Source organism: Pieris napi, chromosome 5, assembly GCF_905475465.1.
Source record: "Pieris napi chromosome 5, ilPieNapi1.2, whole genome shotgun sequence".
NCBI classification, from domain to species: domain Eukaryota; kingdom Metazoa; phylum Arthropoda; class Insecta; order Lepidoptera; family Pieridae; genus Pieris; species Pieris napi.
In genome coordinates this window covers 10,698,827-10,716,856 of record NC_062238.1, presented here as the reverse complement: position 1 = coordinate 10,716,856, position 18,030 = coordinate 10,698,827, and the positions used below count along the sequence as shown (strand labels likewise).

At 33.9% G+C, this 18,030-nt stretch overlaps 1 protein-coding gene and 1 long non-coding RNA gene across 3 annotated transcripts; one reads left to right on the top strand and one right to left on the bottom strand.

The window, feature by feature from the left end:
• The first annotated feature begins 1,670 nt into the window (after positions 1–1,670).
• Positions 1,671–9,487, top strand: LOC125049621 (UDP-glycosyltransferase UGT5-like). 2 transcript variants are annotated; one of them, XM_047649012.1, is made up of 4 exons: positions 1,674–2,610; positions 4,660–4,876; positions 8,313–8,529; positions 9,133–9,487. In XM_047649012.1, the coding sequence occupies exons 1-4, from the start codon at positions 1,759–1,761 to the stop codon at positions 9,416–9,418; spliced, it is 1,572 nt and encodes a 523-aa protein (XP_047504968.1). In that variant the 5' UTR covers positions 1,674–1,758; the 3' UTR covers positions 9,419–9,487. The 2 variants fall into 2 exon arrangements, with proteins under 2 accessions (XP_047504969.1, XP_047504968.1); XM_047649013.1 differs by lacking the exon at positions 9,133–9,487 and having other exon boundaries at positions 1,671–2,610; positions 4,660–4,704; positions 8,313–8,464.
• Positions 9,488–12,050: 2,563 nt separating this feature from the next.
• Positions 12,051–12,809, bottom strand: LOC125049563. The gene is made up of 2 exons (XR_007117024.1): positions 12,540–12,809; positions 12,051–12,446 (listed from the first exon to the last, which is right to left on the bottom strand). It is a non-coding gene; the product is annotated as an uncharacterized LOC125049563 (long non-coding RNA).
• Between the last annotated feature and the right edge of the window lie 5,221 nt (positions 12,810–18,030).

Here is an 18,030-nt window from a genome sequence, read left to right as displayed (position 1 = left end):
CGTTGCTGTGGCTAAGGGTTTTGTTATATTACATAGTAGTAAACTATTCAAGGGAAACGGTAGGAAAACTTATGTGAAAGGTAGATATAGCTTATGTGAAACGTTGATACTTTTAACACAGCGCCATCTGTTAGAATTGTATCAAATAATAAACAAATATTTGCAATAAAAAAATATTGCGGGTATAAATTGAGATGTAAGCTATCCTATCTTTTAAGTTAGATCAAACTGCACACGGTGTGCAAATTTGATTGATATCGGTTCGGTAGTTTAGGAGTCCATAGCGGACAAACAACGTGACACGTATATATAAATTACGTGAAGATTTTGAACTAATTGGATCTGCTATTATTTATTTATTATTATTAATTATATAATTCCGTAATTGAATATAGTCGTTTTTTTTTAAATATTTACACTTAAATTATTATCTTCTAGCCATTCCTTGACATTCTATACTGTTTCCTTTAATAACGATTTGTGGTTACGGGTAGTTCTTCGGATACGACCATTGAGATATCATCCGCATAAAGAACGCATTTATTACTAAACAAATTCGGTAAATCATTAATGTCCAGAAGAAACAGTAATGTTCCCAGTATGCTCCCCTGCGGAACGGCTTTCTGGCAATACATAGCTACAGACTTTTCAATATCTTTAGGAGAGGAAGTACTTATGTGTGATTTCAACATATTGTTTACGCCCAGTGTAACTTTCTAACTAATTCAAAGGTAATCCTCGGATTCCATAAATCCTACACTTTTAAAGAAGAATTCTATAATCTAAGCGATCGAATACTTGGCTCATGTCAAAAATAACTACAGATACCTGCTTGAGTCTATCGATATGTTCCACAATTACCTTAATTAAAGAGAAAGCTGCTAGTAGATAGTATTTTTACCTCTTTGAAAACCGTACTGCTCATCATTTTTTCACTGAATTGGCCCTGGTTTGCCTCTTGGTCTTTGTGCGTCCACTCTCCACAATCCGAAGTAAAGTGAACATCCCTATTACCATACTGTCAAATAATTGCATATCATGAAACAGAATCTTTAGATGGACACGGATTAAGGTTTCTCATTACAAAAGTGCAAGAATTTTCCCCAAGTGCATGAATTTCCTTTACGAGATTAAAACTATGTACCTACCTATGTAATATGAATTACTTAATATCTTCATATTTACCGCAATAATAATGTTGCACTAACGAACCAGTGCCACTAAGTCTGACCCTCACATTTCTATATCAATCTGCGATGATTTTTTGTTTCTTAACAGGTGAGCTTTCTGTGCCTAACACACGCCGTCGATTTTTAGGTGAAGGCATGCTGGTTTCCTCACGATGTTTTCCTTCACAAGCGATTGCTATTTGCACACATAGAAAGATAATTATTTTCCTGCACAGCCGTTATTCAAAGGGTTCTCAGAGTTGAGAACTATATGTTTAAACTACTTTTCAATACTAGACTCTGCTTAGAATTGTTGCAGGGTGTTTGTAACTTGTATAGGTGCTTTCGAATTTCAAGTTAAAGACAAAAATGTTGAGACAGCAATTATAGAACGCGACTGTAGCAAAATTCTGTCGGAATCATAATATTGCGTGATTTTGTGTGTGCTAACGTAATCAACTTGTATAATGATTTACATTTATGTATAGCGTAGTGAATGTCGAAACGCATCGTCAGTTGATCATGGTCCTCTGATCGAGAACGACTCGCGACACGCTAAGTGCGTTCGTTGACCTTAGAATATAAAGCTATGAATTCGATAAAGCTTTTCGTATTTATAATAGTGATTCAATTCTTTAATCATGCTGCCGCGCTTAACGTACTCGCCATCGTGACTCTGCCCCTTAAAAGCCATTATATGGCTTTCGACAGATTCTTCCGAGAGCTGGCGATCAGGGGACACTCCGTCACAGTTATGAACAACTACTTGGAAAAGAACCCGCCGCCTAATATGACGTTTATTGATCTATCCCGTGATAGATATCCACATATAAGGATGCCGCCCATGTCGGCATATGAGGGTTCTAACTCGCATTATATGCGTTTGATAAATATATACTATCATTTTTTGGCAAGACCTCAACACGTAGGACAAGACTGTGAGCATCTAGTCACCAGTAAGGAGGTTGTTGACTTTCTAGATAAGAAGCAGAAATTTGATGTGATAATTGTTGAACAATTTATGAGTGACTGTGGTGCTGCTTTTGCTGCTGCTTTGTATGACGCGCCTATTATTGGTATCACGTCACACACGCTCTTGCCTTGGTCGTACTCAAGGCTGGGAATTCCGTTCGATTTTTCCTCAGACGCGTTTTATTTCTCAACTGGCGGTCAGAATCCCTCGCTATACCACAAAATAGAAGCATATTTAACCAATATATGGGCGCAACATGTTTTGCAGCCTGAAATATTTAAAACAATTAATAGTATATTCAAGAGGCATATACCTACATTTCGTGGGGATGTGGAAGAGGCTATAATGGAGAAAATGATGATGATGTTTGTGTATCAGCATTTCTCTGTAACTGGGGCCCGTGTTTTGCCCCCACAAGTTGTGGAAATTGGCGGAATACATATTAATAAAGCCAAACAGATACCAAAGGTACGTGTTTGTTTTGGGTAGCATTGCCTTATCTGTACAGTAGTTTATGAGCTCAATGATAAGGTACTACAAATATGAAGAAGTAATTAGATCATACAAATATGTCGAATCAAAAGATATTTACGACGCTTAACAACTATAACTCAGATATAAAGTTAAATTATGACATTTAAGAAATTCTATTAATTTTACTGCAAAAACTTATCGTCGCTGTGGAATGATAACCGCGTCCAGAGAACCAAACATGTAATGCAATTTTTTTCTTTTTTCAATAACAATCCAACGCGTTTACGTAAAGGTCGATTTACATCAAACGAACATAGAGCTAGAGCTAGAACAAGAGCATTCTTTCGTAATCTTTTAGTGTAAACGAAAGCTAGAGGTATCGATTTACATCAAACGAACATAGAGCTAGAGCTAGAACAAGAGCATTCTTTCGTAATCTTTTAGTGTAAACAAAAGCTAGATCGAATATTCTTTGCTCATTCGTGTCAATTCTGTGGTTAGTATTGGTAGTGCTTCGTTATGTCTGACTCTGACAGCGATATCATTATTGCAAGTGCTGCATTTATTATTTTGTCGCGAAAACTCAAAAATAAAAGACGGAAGAGACGTTGGTGGGTTATAAATTTAATGCATCGAAGGACACTGGATAATGTAGGTGAAACAATGACGGATATGCGAAAACAAGAAGAAAGTGGACAATTCCAAAACTTTTGTAGAATGGCACCGGAGGATATTGATCATTTACTATTTCTGACCATCGAAAAAATTCGAAAATCAAGTACGAATTTTAGATACTCGATTCCTGCATATGACAAACTAGCAGTGACTTTGCGATTTTTGGCAACTGGAGATTTTTCTTGAGACCAATCCATAATTTAATCGATAAGATACGTAAACAATCGCTAGAACACAAGAACGCTTTGAAAAGACCGCTCAGTGGCGCGAGCACGTCCGAACACGCTAGAACGCTCTAAGCAACTGTTCGCGCGCTCTTGCGCCGTTTACATCAAGCGAACGAGCATTCTTAGAATATTCTATAGAATCTTTGCGAACGCACTAAGAACAACGAAAGAATGCTCTACGCCTGTTTACACTAGAAGAATTTGATGTAGTGGGGATAGAATGAGCATTCGCTCGTTTGATGTAAATCGACCTTAAGAAACCCACATTTGAAAAATCTCACGTGAGATTGGGGGATGGGGGAGGGGGTTGAATAAAATCTCACGACATCTCACCAGGGGGGGGAGCTAGGTAGGTACAGAAAATTTAAAAAAACACCTCACGTAATTTATGGACGCCCCCTTACAGGAAACGAAAAAAATGTTTCATTTCGTCAACGTTCGTTAAAATATTATTATTTGTTTTTGTCCATAGTTTTAGATGGTAAAAAGGACTTATTTATTAATAACATAAATAAATCCTTACTTCATGATTATACCAGTTGAATGACATAGGAGTCATTCAATTGTTGACAAGGGTCTGTTTCACAATGTATGGATAAAGTACCAAATAGCTATGCAGCACATAAATTATTTGGAAAATAAATTGTGCTATTTGACACTACATAGGACTCATAACTTATGATGGACTTTATGTGACGAATAGCGCTAGCTGACAGTCGTGAATCGCAACAATAGTGTTTATCCTACCAATAAGTAATTAATAGTTAATTTAGAACTTATGTAGAACTTATCCGTACATTTTGAAACAGACCAGTGAAAATAAATGGTTCTTTGACATATGAGGTTATCATTCTACAGTGACGTTATAAGGAAAGTTAACGTACCTATAATTTACATGTGTGTCTTTATGTTATAGGTATAAATTACGTAACATAAGTTCCGTAAGCTTAGGCTGGTTCTATTGACAAAAAAATATATCGTTATTAAATTTGTCTTTAATAGGTATTAGAATGTATCTATCAGATATATATTGCACAAAGTTAAACAAACACTTCTTGGAAGATTATTGTCCTATGATAAGACCGAACGTATCAAATTACAAGCTTGTACATATTTTTAATTAGTACACCTTTATTTCCAGGATATAGACTCATTTCTATCATCAGCACCTCACGGGGCAATTTATGTGAGTTTTGGTTCTAATTTAAATGCTAGCACATTAAGTACACAGAAAATGCAAGCGTTTCTGGATGCCTTTAAAAAGATACCACAAAAAGTTTTGTGGAAAATCGAATCTCCGAATATTGCAAGTGAGAATGTTTATACACGACCTTGGTTCCCGCAACGTGATGTCTTATGTAAGTATACTCTAGGTCTACCCGTATGCATATTTACAGATACCGGCAAACTTCTTGAGCATTAAACAAGGGAGTGGGGGAAAGTTAGCGAGGAGGAGTTAGGAGTGGGCAGCGCGGGACACAAACGTCAACTGATTTACCAATCACGCCGCCAAGTGATACCTAAAAATCGCTTCTGCGCAGGCAAGGGCATTTGTTCAAGATGTTTGCCGGTATCTGTAACTCCTGCATTATATTATTGCGTTTATTTGAAGGGTCCTATAGCTGAGTCAATAGCCTCATCGGATCTTTGTTTGGTTTCTGTTTCGACAGACATATCATTCAGGAGATACAGTAATGTTTGAAATTACAAATCATGTATTTAATTTAGATCTAAAAGTAACTTTATCATAGAGGGAAACTCTGTCTCTTCAGTGGGAAGGTCATGTCTGAGCATCGTGGTCAGCAAGGAAACATGTGGAGCGGAAAATCTGTTTCCACTGGTTTATGTCCAGTGCAGCGTCTCTTATAATAGTAGATGAGTCTTTCACTTGATCGGTCCATCTGGTTGGTGAACGGCCAAGTGATCTTTTGCCTTCTGTGTACTAACAACGATCAGAATCTGCAAGTTCTCATTGCCTCTGCGTATTATATAGCCGAAATATTATTCGTTGTCGGCCGGCAAATAGTACAGGCGAGTCCGTACACGGAGTTGGGTCACTATCGATCAGATGCGCTTCTTAGAGCGAAACTGGTAGGAAAGAAATAATACTTTATATACTTATAAGCACAGTAAAGGCTCTTCGCTAAAAGCTGCGTAAAAATTCTCAGTTTGAGATACTCTACTTGATGTCATATAACCTGCCTCAATAAATGCTTTGCAATGTATGATTGTATCAATTCGAACTATTTAATGAAAATAGATCGCTCACTCAAACAAAGCTATACCTAAATATAGATATGAAATGTTTGATTCTAATATCTTTGCACAGGTTCTTATAGGGAAACTAGTACGAAAGAAATAATATTTATATTACTTATAAGCACAGTAAATTCTCGGTTTGAGATACTCTACTATATCTTGATAATTATTGATGTCCTACCCCAATAAATGCTTTGCAATGTAAGATTGTATCAATTCGAACTATTTAATGAAAATAGAGCGCTCAATCAAACAAAGCTATACCTAAATATAGATATAAAATGTTTGATTCTAATATCTTTGCACACGTTGTTTAGTGCTCATACTTGTATAACGGTATTCGTAAATACAGGTTTGTGGTTCGATAAAAAACGGAGATTGCCGAGGCTGGTTTTTTTTACCTATACGACCTTCGCGGAGACTGGAGTTAATTAGAAAACGTCATTTAAATTAGGTTTTATTAAAACATTTAATTCAACTAGATGTTACCAGATATAAATATGTGTAGTCTCGACACTGTATTTGCAAATAATTATATAGTATAAATATTATTATGAAAGTTATTTACATTGTGTGATAAGTTACCTACTAAGTAGTTGTGCCATATCTGCGTTAGTTAGATAGAAGTGTATATGTTAACGTAAAATTGTAAACACCGTTGGATTGTAATCTATCTCGCGAGATTATAAACTGTCGAAAGATTGTGAACCTCAGCGTACTGCTTACAATTTAACGTATTATTATTCGGTAGATTGTACTACACTAACTTAGTTATCATTCAAACTTCTTTGGTCAATTACAGATTAATTTTACTTCCCAACAATTTCATATAACTACCGAATAATAATACCTTAAATTGTAAGCAGTTCGTTGAGGTTCACAATCTTTCGACAGTTTACAATCTCGCGAGATATATTACAATCTAACGGTGTTTACAATTTTACGGTGACATATATAATCCAAAACTTTCGTTTATAAATGGAATATCCAACTAAACAATAATTTTCCTATCTGAATAACGAGTTCAAGAAACGCGGGGCGTTAGAACAAACGAATAATATTTTCTAAAAATAATGACTAATACAGTCAAAACCGTTTACGACGACATCGTTTAGAACAACATACTGGTTATATTTATAACGCGTTACGTAACGAAAAGTTTATCCTCTACCTCTATCTACTAGTACGAAGCCGGGGTTGCCTCTAGTTTTATAATAAAACAAATATTATAATGAATATATATTTATTTATTTTATTAAGATAGCCAACAGCTTTTATAAAAAATTACAAAGCCATATTTATAATAATTCAAATTTCAAAAATCATTTATTCACGTAGGTAACACAATGTACACTTGTGATTCGTCATTAAAGAAATAAATATTAATGCTTCTAATTTTACATTTACTGCCAGTTCTCAAATCAAGGGCGTAGAACGGAAGAGAAGAACTGGCAATAAACTCTCCGCCACTCTTTTTAATCACCTTTTTTTTTACACAACGTTTGTAAGGAGCTGCAACCATTACACCATGTTCCACATGACATCTTAAGTAATTAATAATAATAACATAATTAAAAACAAAGACTTGTCCCCTATCAGCAGGAGGCATGGTGAAATAGGAGCACGCACTTACATTCTTGTGGGAACAACACGCAAACACATAGTCGAAATAATTAACATCACCGCATACACGAATTCAAGTACGACCAGTCACCACAAGTATCACCCGTTCACGAGTATGACGCATGGCCAGCTATCGGCCCCCTCGCCATATTTTAGGGAGAGAGACAACCCGACGCATGGACGCCGCCACAAGCAATTAACAAAGAAATATCATGAACGGCCTACCCTATTAAAATAAAATACCTACTTATAAATATTGGTATGTGCGATATGTTTATGGGTGTGTGCGTGTTTTGTGTGTGGGAGAGAGTATGTGTGACTATTAACTTGATATATTATTTTGTGTATCACTTTTGCATAGGCCTCTGTTTTATTAAAAATTTCAAATTGAAAGGAGTTGTTTGCACCTGCAGCTTAATACCATCCGTATCAGCTCGACGTCCGTCGTTCCACAACTGAGCGTTTCTTAAGGCAATTTTTGCGCGCACCACCACTATGTGGAACCAGCTGCCCACTGAAGTATTTCCGAAGATTTCGACTAAGGGTCCTTCAAGAAAAGAGCGTACCAAGTCTTAAAAGGCCGGCAACGCACTTGCGAGCCTTCTGGCAATGTGAGTGTCCATGGCGGTATCACTTAACATCAGGTTCCTGCCTCCTGCCCGTTTGCCTCCTATTACATAAAAATAAAAATAAATAAATCATTACACTGGACACTAATTCTTATATTACGAGAATATAGAATATATTACAATTTATATATATGTCACCAATTTCATATAACTACCGAATAATAATACGTTAAATTGTAAGCAGTACGCTGAGGTTCACAATCTTTCGACAGTTTATAATCTCGCGAGATAGATTACAATCTAACGGTGTTTACAATTTTACGTTAACATATACATTTCTCAGGTCACGAAAAAGTCCTAGCATTTATTTCGCACGGTGGAATGCTAAGTCTGTCGGAAGCGGCGCATTGTGGAAAGCCATTGCTGACAATACCCTTTTTTGGGGATCAATTTTCAAACTCGGCCACAATTGAACAATCGGGGCTGGGAAAAATATTATATTTTGACGAAGTAAATGCTGACAGCTTGACGGATGCCATACAATATTTAACGTCAAAAAAGTAAGTTTAGTTGACAAAGATTGTTGAATTTCTCACAAAAACTTCATACATATACAAGTTACAGTTATTTATTATTATAAATAAATTGTCTTTCTTCCATTGAGGGAAATGCTTGTTTGTGTGAGACTGATTAAGGTAAGAGTACAGGTCATCAGGCCTCCACCACTTCTGATAGGATAAAGTTCATCCCTGAGGTCGTAGGTTCGATCCCCGGCTGTGCACCAATAGAGTTTCACTCTATGTGCGCATTTAACATTTGCTAGAACGATGAAGGAAAACATCGTGAGGAAATCGGCTTGCTTTAGACACAAAAAGTCGACGGCGTGTGTCAGGTACAGGAGGCTGATCACCTACTTCTCTTTTATATTGACTAATGATCAGGAAACAGATACATTAATCTGAGGCCCAGAACTAAAAAGGTTGTAGTGCCACTGATTTATTTTAATTTTCCTATAGGATAAAGTTTATTTTTCGGTACAAGGTTCTATTTTAAATAAAATTTGTCAAAATCAGTCAGTATCCGAAACTTTAAACTGATGTTTAAGAAGTAGTAACATTTTTCAGAAATAAATTTTTTTTTTAATACGTTACACTGTGTTACAGGATGCAAGAAAACGCTCGTAAAATCCAAAGTTTGTGGAACGACAGACCCGTCGATGTTTTGGATAGCGCCATCTATTGGACGGAGTACGTAGCAAGACATCGCTCTGCACCGCCGAGTTTACCGTCCAAACAGACCACGTGGTTTGAGAGATCGCTACTAGATGTCTATAGTGTACTCATCAGTATTGTTATTTTAGTAATTTTGATGCTTTTAGGGTTGCTTTGTATATTAAAGATGTTAATTAAAAGTTGTTTTAACAGATATGTTAAAAATAAAATAGATTAGAGATATGAATGTTCTAAAATAAAAGTGAATTTGTTGTTGTAGAATGATTAATAATTTATTACAAAATATTGACCAAATTGTTTTTTTAACTATTAAATACGTGTTAAATAAATAAATAAAATATAACCTACACCGCGTTTTGTGTTGCATCCAAGTTAATTGAGAGTTTTTTTTCGTGTACTCATTTCTGAAACTATTTCTCTGGTGTTTTTTTAAAGCGTACTGCGTGCGTGTACGTAGCTTACGTATAGATTCTAAAATCTAAAATTTCGTGCCGTCAATCATAAATTTTTCGGCAAAATCGTTTCATTAGTTGTGGAATTGTATCATCTCACAAGACCTATATTAAATTATTTATTTATTTACACTTCATTACATTTATAGAAATTCAAATAACATAATAAATAAAGTAAGGAAAAAAGAAATATGATAGGTAAAGTGATTTTATTATAATTTAACACACAATATATCCATTACTCACGCCGCAAGTACGTTTAAAATTATCTATAAAAAGCCTCCCGGATTGCATCTTTATGGACCATTTATGCTCCGTACAAATACTCGACCAATACGTATACATAGTAGGTTGCAGTCTGGAGTATCCTAATGAAATGTTTACGGATGAGTCAGGTTAGTTGCGAATAATATCCTCAACCGACACATAACGACATTGAATCGAATTAGCAATAATATTTGTGTAAGGTCAGAATATTAGACGGGCCAGTAAATGAGCGACTCGAACGTAAGTCTGAAGCGGGCACGATAAGCTTACGTAACATTAAATGCGATTTTAATTAATGACTATATAAGTTTTACGTTTTTACCAAACATAATAATTACGTCAAATAAAGAGGAAACTGGAGGATTTTTAATACCTATAAAACATTTTAATTGTAGCTTTCTGAATTTTGAGATATTTAAACCGTTTAATTTAATTATTTATAGCCTTACATTAAAAAAACAAAATATGTACATAATAGTTATTGTTTTTCTTAATCTACGATAATTGATTCTGTGTGCCTATGGGCAAAGGCCTCTCCCATTGTCCTCCATTTTTCCTTATTGTATACCAATCTCTTCAAGGTCTTAGTCTTTCCAGCGATTTCCATGATTTCGTCGGTATGAATATCGGTATATAATATTTAAACCATACATTGAATAAATAACCTTTCGTCCATTTAGATTTTAGGTACTAATTAGACTAAACTAGAATAAGTGACGTTGCCCTACCATTTCTTTTTATATGAAAAATCAAGTAAAAAAATGTGCTATTCCTCTGTCAAACTGTCAAAAGTATGTTTACATGTCTACATACTTAACACCTTCGGTTTTTTTCCATTCCTATTAAGCATGCGCTAAGACGCATATAACTGAATAAACGTATTTTTACTTGAATATCGTGTGATAAAATCGCTTGTTTCGGTGCTGGTCATAAAATTTGGCGATTATAGGCCTAAGGCCGTTAAGATGATTGATGCAAAAATTCATTTGGCAATGAGTGATAATCTGATTTTCCGCTACAACTAACGGGTAAAGGACTCGACATATATTAATTGATGTTTGTATTAGAGAAATAATCCTACGATAAATAACAAACAAAACCGGTATTAAAAACACCATTCCAAAGTTATTTCATCTCATTGTTAGTTTTTTGTACGATATAGTCAAACCGATTTTATTATAATAATTAGGTGCTCATAAAACTAAGATGTCGCTTACCTCATTAAAAAAAAACATTATTTGCCAGAAATATGTCTTGTGGTCTAATCTCATTGAGTTAAATAAAACTTCGCAGCTACGAAAGTAGTACCTAATTTAAATATCTCGTATATTTCAAGTATTCATTCAGTCATTCATTCACTCATTTAGTTTTTAGTTTTGATTGTTATTTCATTTTTTATATTTTTAGTTATAGTTATTATTTTTTCCCTTGATAGATTACTTATGTTCTAATGTCAGTGATGTGCATGTGTCTTAAATTTGTGATGTCATATTCTCTTGTAATATTTATACATACACATTGTTTTAAAACGTATAAATAAATATATATAATTCATCATCTGTTAAAATTGTCATTTCTTCTTGTCTGAATTACATTGCAATATCACTCGGGAATGATAGCAATCTGTTTCCTAAACATACTCTTTACGATCTTCGTGTATGACAAATAATTAATTAATAAAAAGACGCATACCTTGAAATTCGGTCGCATCTCTATTTTGGGACAATAACTCATAACATGTACTGAAGGTTGACACAAAATTACTTGTAAATAACCCGGAATTCACTGAAAGGTTACCCGTTGCCAATGAACTTCTAAGGCCATTTAGATAAATGGAAGAACCAGGAATACAACTATTAGTGTGTCTTCCGTGATCCCATTGGGATTTTTTTATTCTAGCGAGAGACATATTCGAATCGGTGTTTGTTGGTGTCCAGTAAACTAGAACGTAGTACATCTTTATTAATCATTTTTCTGTGATACAAGTCGTTTTAAGATGCTTATTATTTATTCTTGTAAATAAATATAGGTCTACCAGGATCTGATGGCAAAAAGGGAAAAAAGAAATTGACGCTAGCAATACTGGGGAAATTGGAGTAAAACGTTTTAATACTTTTTTTATTTATAGCGGCTGATTCTGTGTGTGATACATGCAAAATATATAAAAATTTATCCAATGATAATTTTTGAAAATGTGGCGAATGTGGGGTTTGAAATTTAGATGAAAACTCCAATTACTCTGTTCATGAGTTTATTAATTAATTAAGAATTTGAAAATGGTTCCAAATACTGCACATCCATAAAAAAAGTCTTCAACGCAGTATTTATAATAAACCTTTCCTCCTGCATCTCAATTAACTGATCTTGTTCTATGAACTGATTTTCAATTTTTATTACATGTTCACAAGATTTTCGCTCTTCATCGATCCCTATTTGAGAGAAAGAAACAGTGTAAAACTCATTTATCTTGTTTCTGATCAATTCTAAATCAAAACTATCCAAGTTTATTTGTAGTATAAGAAACCCCTGAAGTAAACCAAAGTTTAGTATAAGTACATAATATAATACACACGAAAAATCCCATAAACCAAAGTATCAAGACGTGTCATTCCTACTAACCAGTCAACGCTTGCACATGGCTCAATATCGATGATTGTGTATGTTCTGCATCTTGTTGATCAAGTATTCTTTGATAAACATTGAAAACAATATGTCTTGCTTGCGATCGAAGGGGTTTCTTCGACATTTTCATCACTTTTTAAGGGAAATTTGAAGCCAAACCAAAAACAATTCCTCGAAATTTCAGTTGACAGATGAAATTTTTTTTTATTGCCATATGAAAATCGCTAATTTTTAAATTTTTTTTTGCCATCAGATTCTGGTAGACCTATAATTACACATATTTCTTAGATTAGATTCTTTAGATTATTAATTATCTATTACGTGTTAAGTGACGTTTCATATAATTTGTTTGTTGTTCTGTGGAACGGACGCTAGTTTTGGTCTGTCATTTAAATTATAATTCGAAGATTTTTTTATTAGAACATATTGGATTATAATAGAAATACGATTAAAGTGATTGTTATTGAATAAAATAACAAACTCTAAATGTTGTTTCTTATACACATTTCAGCAACACATTTGAGTTTCATTCATCATACATTTTATATTCATATAGTCATTGTTGCCATATTCAAAATTTATTTATAAAAAAACACCACATAATATATAATGCATTATCTATTATTATTATGTTACAATCTATTCTAAAATACATGACAATTACGGTGAACATAAATTTTACTAATATATTATGAATGAATTATAAAAACACAAAAAATATTAGTTTTTACTGTAATTTAAAAATACTAAAGAACGCTTTTTTTAAAATTGATCAGCCCACTACCGATTAATGCAATGCGATACAATTAAAGACTACACAATTTTTTATTTGTATGTAAATTGTTTGTTGCAAATAAACAAATTATAAGTTTGGTAGAAAGTTTGATGAGACCTTTTATAAAGGTCAATGAACTTTTGACCAGATTGCGAAAATATAGGATCTTAGAAGCATTCTACCAAGTAGCAGCAAGAATCTCTAACATATCAAGCAGACGGCAAACGCTAGTGGCTAGTTTAAAAATAAATAATTAACTTTATGTTTTTGTGGCGGCGTATTTCTGCCGTTTGTCACTGAGTTTATTAACAATTTCAACTCGCATAACCGCGATTGTTAGTCGCGTATGATGAAAATTTTAATTATGTTTGCTTTTGAAATATTACGGACATATTTTGGTCTAGTTTTGTACTGGATTTAACTGACCGCGATTTTGTTTATGTTACATTGGCATTATAACTTATAATACGATCTTCATTTACTTATACGATGACGAATCCTAGGATAATTTTAACGCTAAATAATTAGTGGTATGTCCTTTGTTTTCCTGGATCAGACTGCTTATTTACGCATTAAGAAATCTGAAATAATATTTCTTTTATAATAGTACTAGCCGTTTCGCGCCCGCTTTGCTGGACGAATTAAAATAAATTTTATGTTTCATTATTTTTTTTTTTTTCATATTTTTATTATTCTTCTTTTTAACTTCCCGCTAAGAAAATTGAAATATTTCGAAAATCGAGTTTTTAACAGATGTTGACGTTTTGCGGTTCTAGGAAGCCTCTTTTGTTTTTATTAGCGGGAAAAATTTTCATAAAACTAAAACAGAAATAAAAAAATGAAGGAACGTTGGAATTAAAAAAATAAATAGCCATAAACCATCTAGGAAAAATTTCGCATCGAATGGTGGTAGTTTCATGTCGATACGATCAGTGATTTAAGCGTGAAAGAGCCTCAAACGAACACCATTTTCTTTTTATATATAGATAAAAATAAATAAATCAGTGGCGCCACGACCATTTTTGGTCTGGACTTCAGATTACTGTATCTGTTTCATGATCATTTGTTGTTGTTTGTAAGTAGGTGATCAGGTGATCAGCCTCCTGAGATTGACACACGCCGTCGACATTTTGGGCAAGCCGGTTACCTCACGATGTTTTCCTACACCGTTCGTGCGAGTTTTAAATGCGCACATTAAAAAAACGTCTATTAGTGCACAGTTGGGGATCGAACCTACAACCTCAGGGATGAGAGTCGCACGCTAAAGCCACTAGGCCAACACTGCTCTTTTTTAAATACCTAAGATACATATCACTGAGGATAATGATTTAGCCCTTTAAGCTTTTGGATGATCGTGTCACACATAAATGATATCTCGACGAATTGGCTTACTGGATGTTATAAGATTGCACGACAAAGAAACTTTTATGTATGTATTCTTTAGTCACGCGCATAATATTTATAGTAATATTTTGTAGTTTATTGAGGAATCAACTTAAGAATGCGGAACGAATTTGCATATATATATCTGTATAAATAAATCAAGCATTTACACAGGTAAACGAAAGGGTTGTACAACATGTATTATTTTATTCCAACTAATCTTTTCAATCTCGAAACTTTCGCATTAGGAGAAAAAACCTAAACATTATGTTCGATGTTCTATCGTAAAATATATGTTTTCAGCAAAAATTACGATAAGGGGACATAGGGATAATGAAATTCATGTCAATTCGGGAAATTCCGGCGTTCAATGAAAACAAATTTGTGTTGCCTTATGGAATTATACGCAACGAAAAACTGTGTCGGCTTTAATCGTATTGAATGCATGATTTGTCTTCGTATGTGTTATTTTATACGATAACTTTGGTCTTAATAAATCGTAATTTTAAAGACACTTTTGACGCATCTTTATATCATTAATCGAATACATAATAACGGCGACTATATTGGCTTACTTATCATAGCTTATAAACACGGAAATCTTGTTGATTCTCGGCGAAAGAATAATTGTTACGGGTTGGTATGGACAGCCCGCCGTTATGATACTAGGGAAGAGTTACCTATAAGGAGTCAAAGATTGAACAGAAGATACATAACAGAACAGCGCCATGGAAATTATTCTATTCTGAAGAAGATGGGGAGAACCTTTCGGCATTTAGTATTTATAATTGGCAGCATTTACTCGTTCTTTGATACCACTCCATTTCACCCACTATTAGGTATAGTATATAAAGGATATCATATCAAAAATATAAAATCTAAATAATACAAATTACAATTTCATTAAAGTGTTCACAATTTTGAACTTCAAATAAATTATATGAAAGTTATTTTTATAAAATGAAGCTTCATGTCAAAATATAAAGAACAATTTTTAAAGGATTTTCAATTTCATCTTGAGGAAAGCGTTCTATTTAAACTTAGATATAAAAATATTCATGAATAGGGAAAAAGCATTCCATTAATATGGTTCTAAAAGTCTATTTATCGCATGAACGCGTGGCTGTGAGCAGCCTTTTATCTCTCTATGCACTACCCGCCTGAATGTCGTTATGTGAGCTTCACGCTTTTTACAGCTCTTATATAGTGCGAATGTACCAACAAGTATTTCATGCTAAACTTGATATTAAACCATTTTTACACGCTTTATATTAGCTTCACCTGTATGTATGTATGTATGTAACCGACTCCTTCGGACTCGATTTTGACCCACTTTTAACGGGCAATTTTAATTCAAACTTTGCGTACCTGTCAAAGATCGATGACAATGCAATAAGCCGAAAAAAAAAGAAAAAAAAAATTTACTAAAAAATTAAATATAGCTCTGTGCCATATTTTTCGTCTATCGAGCAACCCACGCTTTTTCACAATAATACCAGTATTTTTTGTTCATTACCATTTTCAGCCTAAATTAGGAATTATTTTTCACTTTTTAGTTTGATGTGCTTTAAAAGCGTGTTTTTTAGTTTTTTTAAACTATTATTTATTACAAACTTGTTTTTAAGGTTATCATATACGTTTGTAGATCTTACTCTGTTCACAGATGCATAATCAACAACCCGAATTGCGGATTTAGGTTTATATAAATGTGATTTTCTATTGTATCAAGTATTGTTCAAAGGAGTTGTTCGGATTAAATCGCTGAGTTTAATCATCGGACGTCGAGGCAGAATACGAAATTCCATCCGTATCACCTCGTCGTTTCACAACTGAGCCGTTTAAGGCAGTTTTTGCCGCGCACTGTGGAACCAGCTGCCCACTGAAGTATTTCCGACCTAATTCGACTTAGGGTCCTTTAAGAAAAGAGCGTACCAATTCTTTGTGCAATCGCGAGCCCTCTGGGTGAGCCTCTTGCCGGTTTTGCCCATGTTCTATTAAAAAAAAGTTATTGTATATAAAACGATGCAAACCAATAGTAAATTTTTGTGATAAACTTGCGCTTTGTCAAAGTCATCAAGCCAGGTGGAGCACTGTTTATCTCTGATTATTATTATTAATAAGGAAATCTAGGACTTCTTATTTCCCACTAGAATTATCGATGCCTGCGATTTCGTGTGTGTTAATATAAACTTGATGATGAAGTTGAAGATGCGGAGACGTACACAGTTGCTATATACCAAATAAAAAATAAAAGTGCAGTATCGGTCTAAGCTTCAGCGTACGATCTCATATCCCGCATACAGATACAGAAATCTGAGGTCCTAGGGGTTGCAGCGCCACTGTTTTTAATTCTTTTTTCTGTATTTTTTAAAATTACAAAATAAAATTTTATGGTTGTGGAAACGTAAAAATACACCTAGTATTTCTTTTTCTTTTTTCTTAAATGTATTAAATAAGTTACAATTATAATCATTAATACGCAGCAAAACTTTATGACGCAGTTTGTAAGTAAATTTATACAGTTTACTCTTTGTCTCAATATATCTACGTTATAAAGTCAAGACCGGATTTAGAGGTCTGGAGGCTTTGGGGCAACAAATGACTGGAGGTCCCAACTTATTTTCTAAATAAAGTGAAAAAAAAAACGAGTTTTTCAGTCATTAATGTACTGTGAGACCAAGTACATTATTTTAGTATAAATTAACAAAGGTAAAAATATATCAATAGAAAAGTTATTTACCAGTCGAAATTTAAAACATTTTTTTCTTCCGAAGTCTCTATGGTGGGGCTCCCTCATTTGTAGCAGTTTTGGGGCTGTAGCCCCGATTGCCCTACCTAAAATCCGGCCCTGGATAAAGTCTTAAAAGGCTCATAAAATTACATCATTTAATATTATATGCATAGCACCTTACTTCCTTTAGGCTATATTAATCAATCTCTTACATCAATCTGTACATAAAGATATTTTATCGCTTATATAAATATTCATACTAAACGAGTCTCCAGGTCAGATAGTCATCAGTTCATCTGGGATTCTTTTATTCGTTCTTTTCCTAAAACTTATTAGTAGCATCTCGATAATACTTTCGCGGGTAATTAAAATACATCAGAACGAATATTTACCATAGTATAAGATGATCCGTATCCTGCGTTAACATTTTTTTAGTTCACATCATAAAGGATGTTAGTTTTAATTCAAACAGAAGACGAAAGAAAAGAAAGTTCAAACTTAAAAATGATGAAGCGGGGCTAAGATTAGAGACTGTAAGATCTATAACCTTAACCATACAGTCTTTTTTTATAGAGCACGACAGGAAGCTTATATGATGT

Excerpts from the sequence above, each read along its gene's own strand:
- LOC125049621 (XM_047649012.1), top strand. The coding sequence starts at position 1,759 with ATGAATTCGATAAAGCTTTTCGTATTTATAATAGTGATTCAATTCTTT. Across the intron at positions 2,611-4,659 it reads AAGCCAAACAGATACCAAAG|GATATAGACTCATTTCTATC; the intron begins GTACGTGTTTGT and ends CTTTATTTCCAG. Across the intron at positions 8,530-9,132 it reads CAATATTTAACGTCAAAAAA|GATGCAAGAAAACGCTCGTA; the intron begins GTAAGTTTAGTT and ends ACTGTGTTACAG.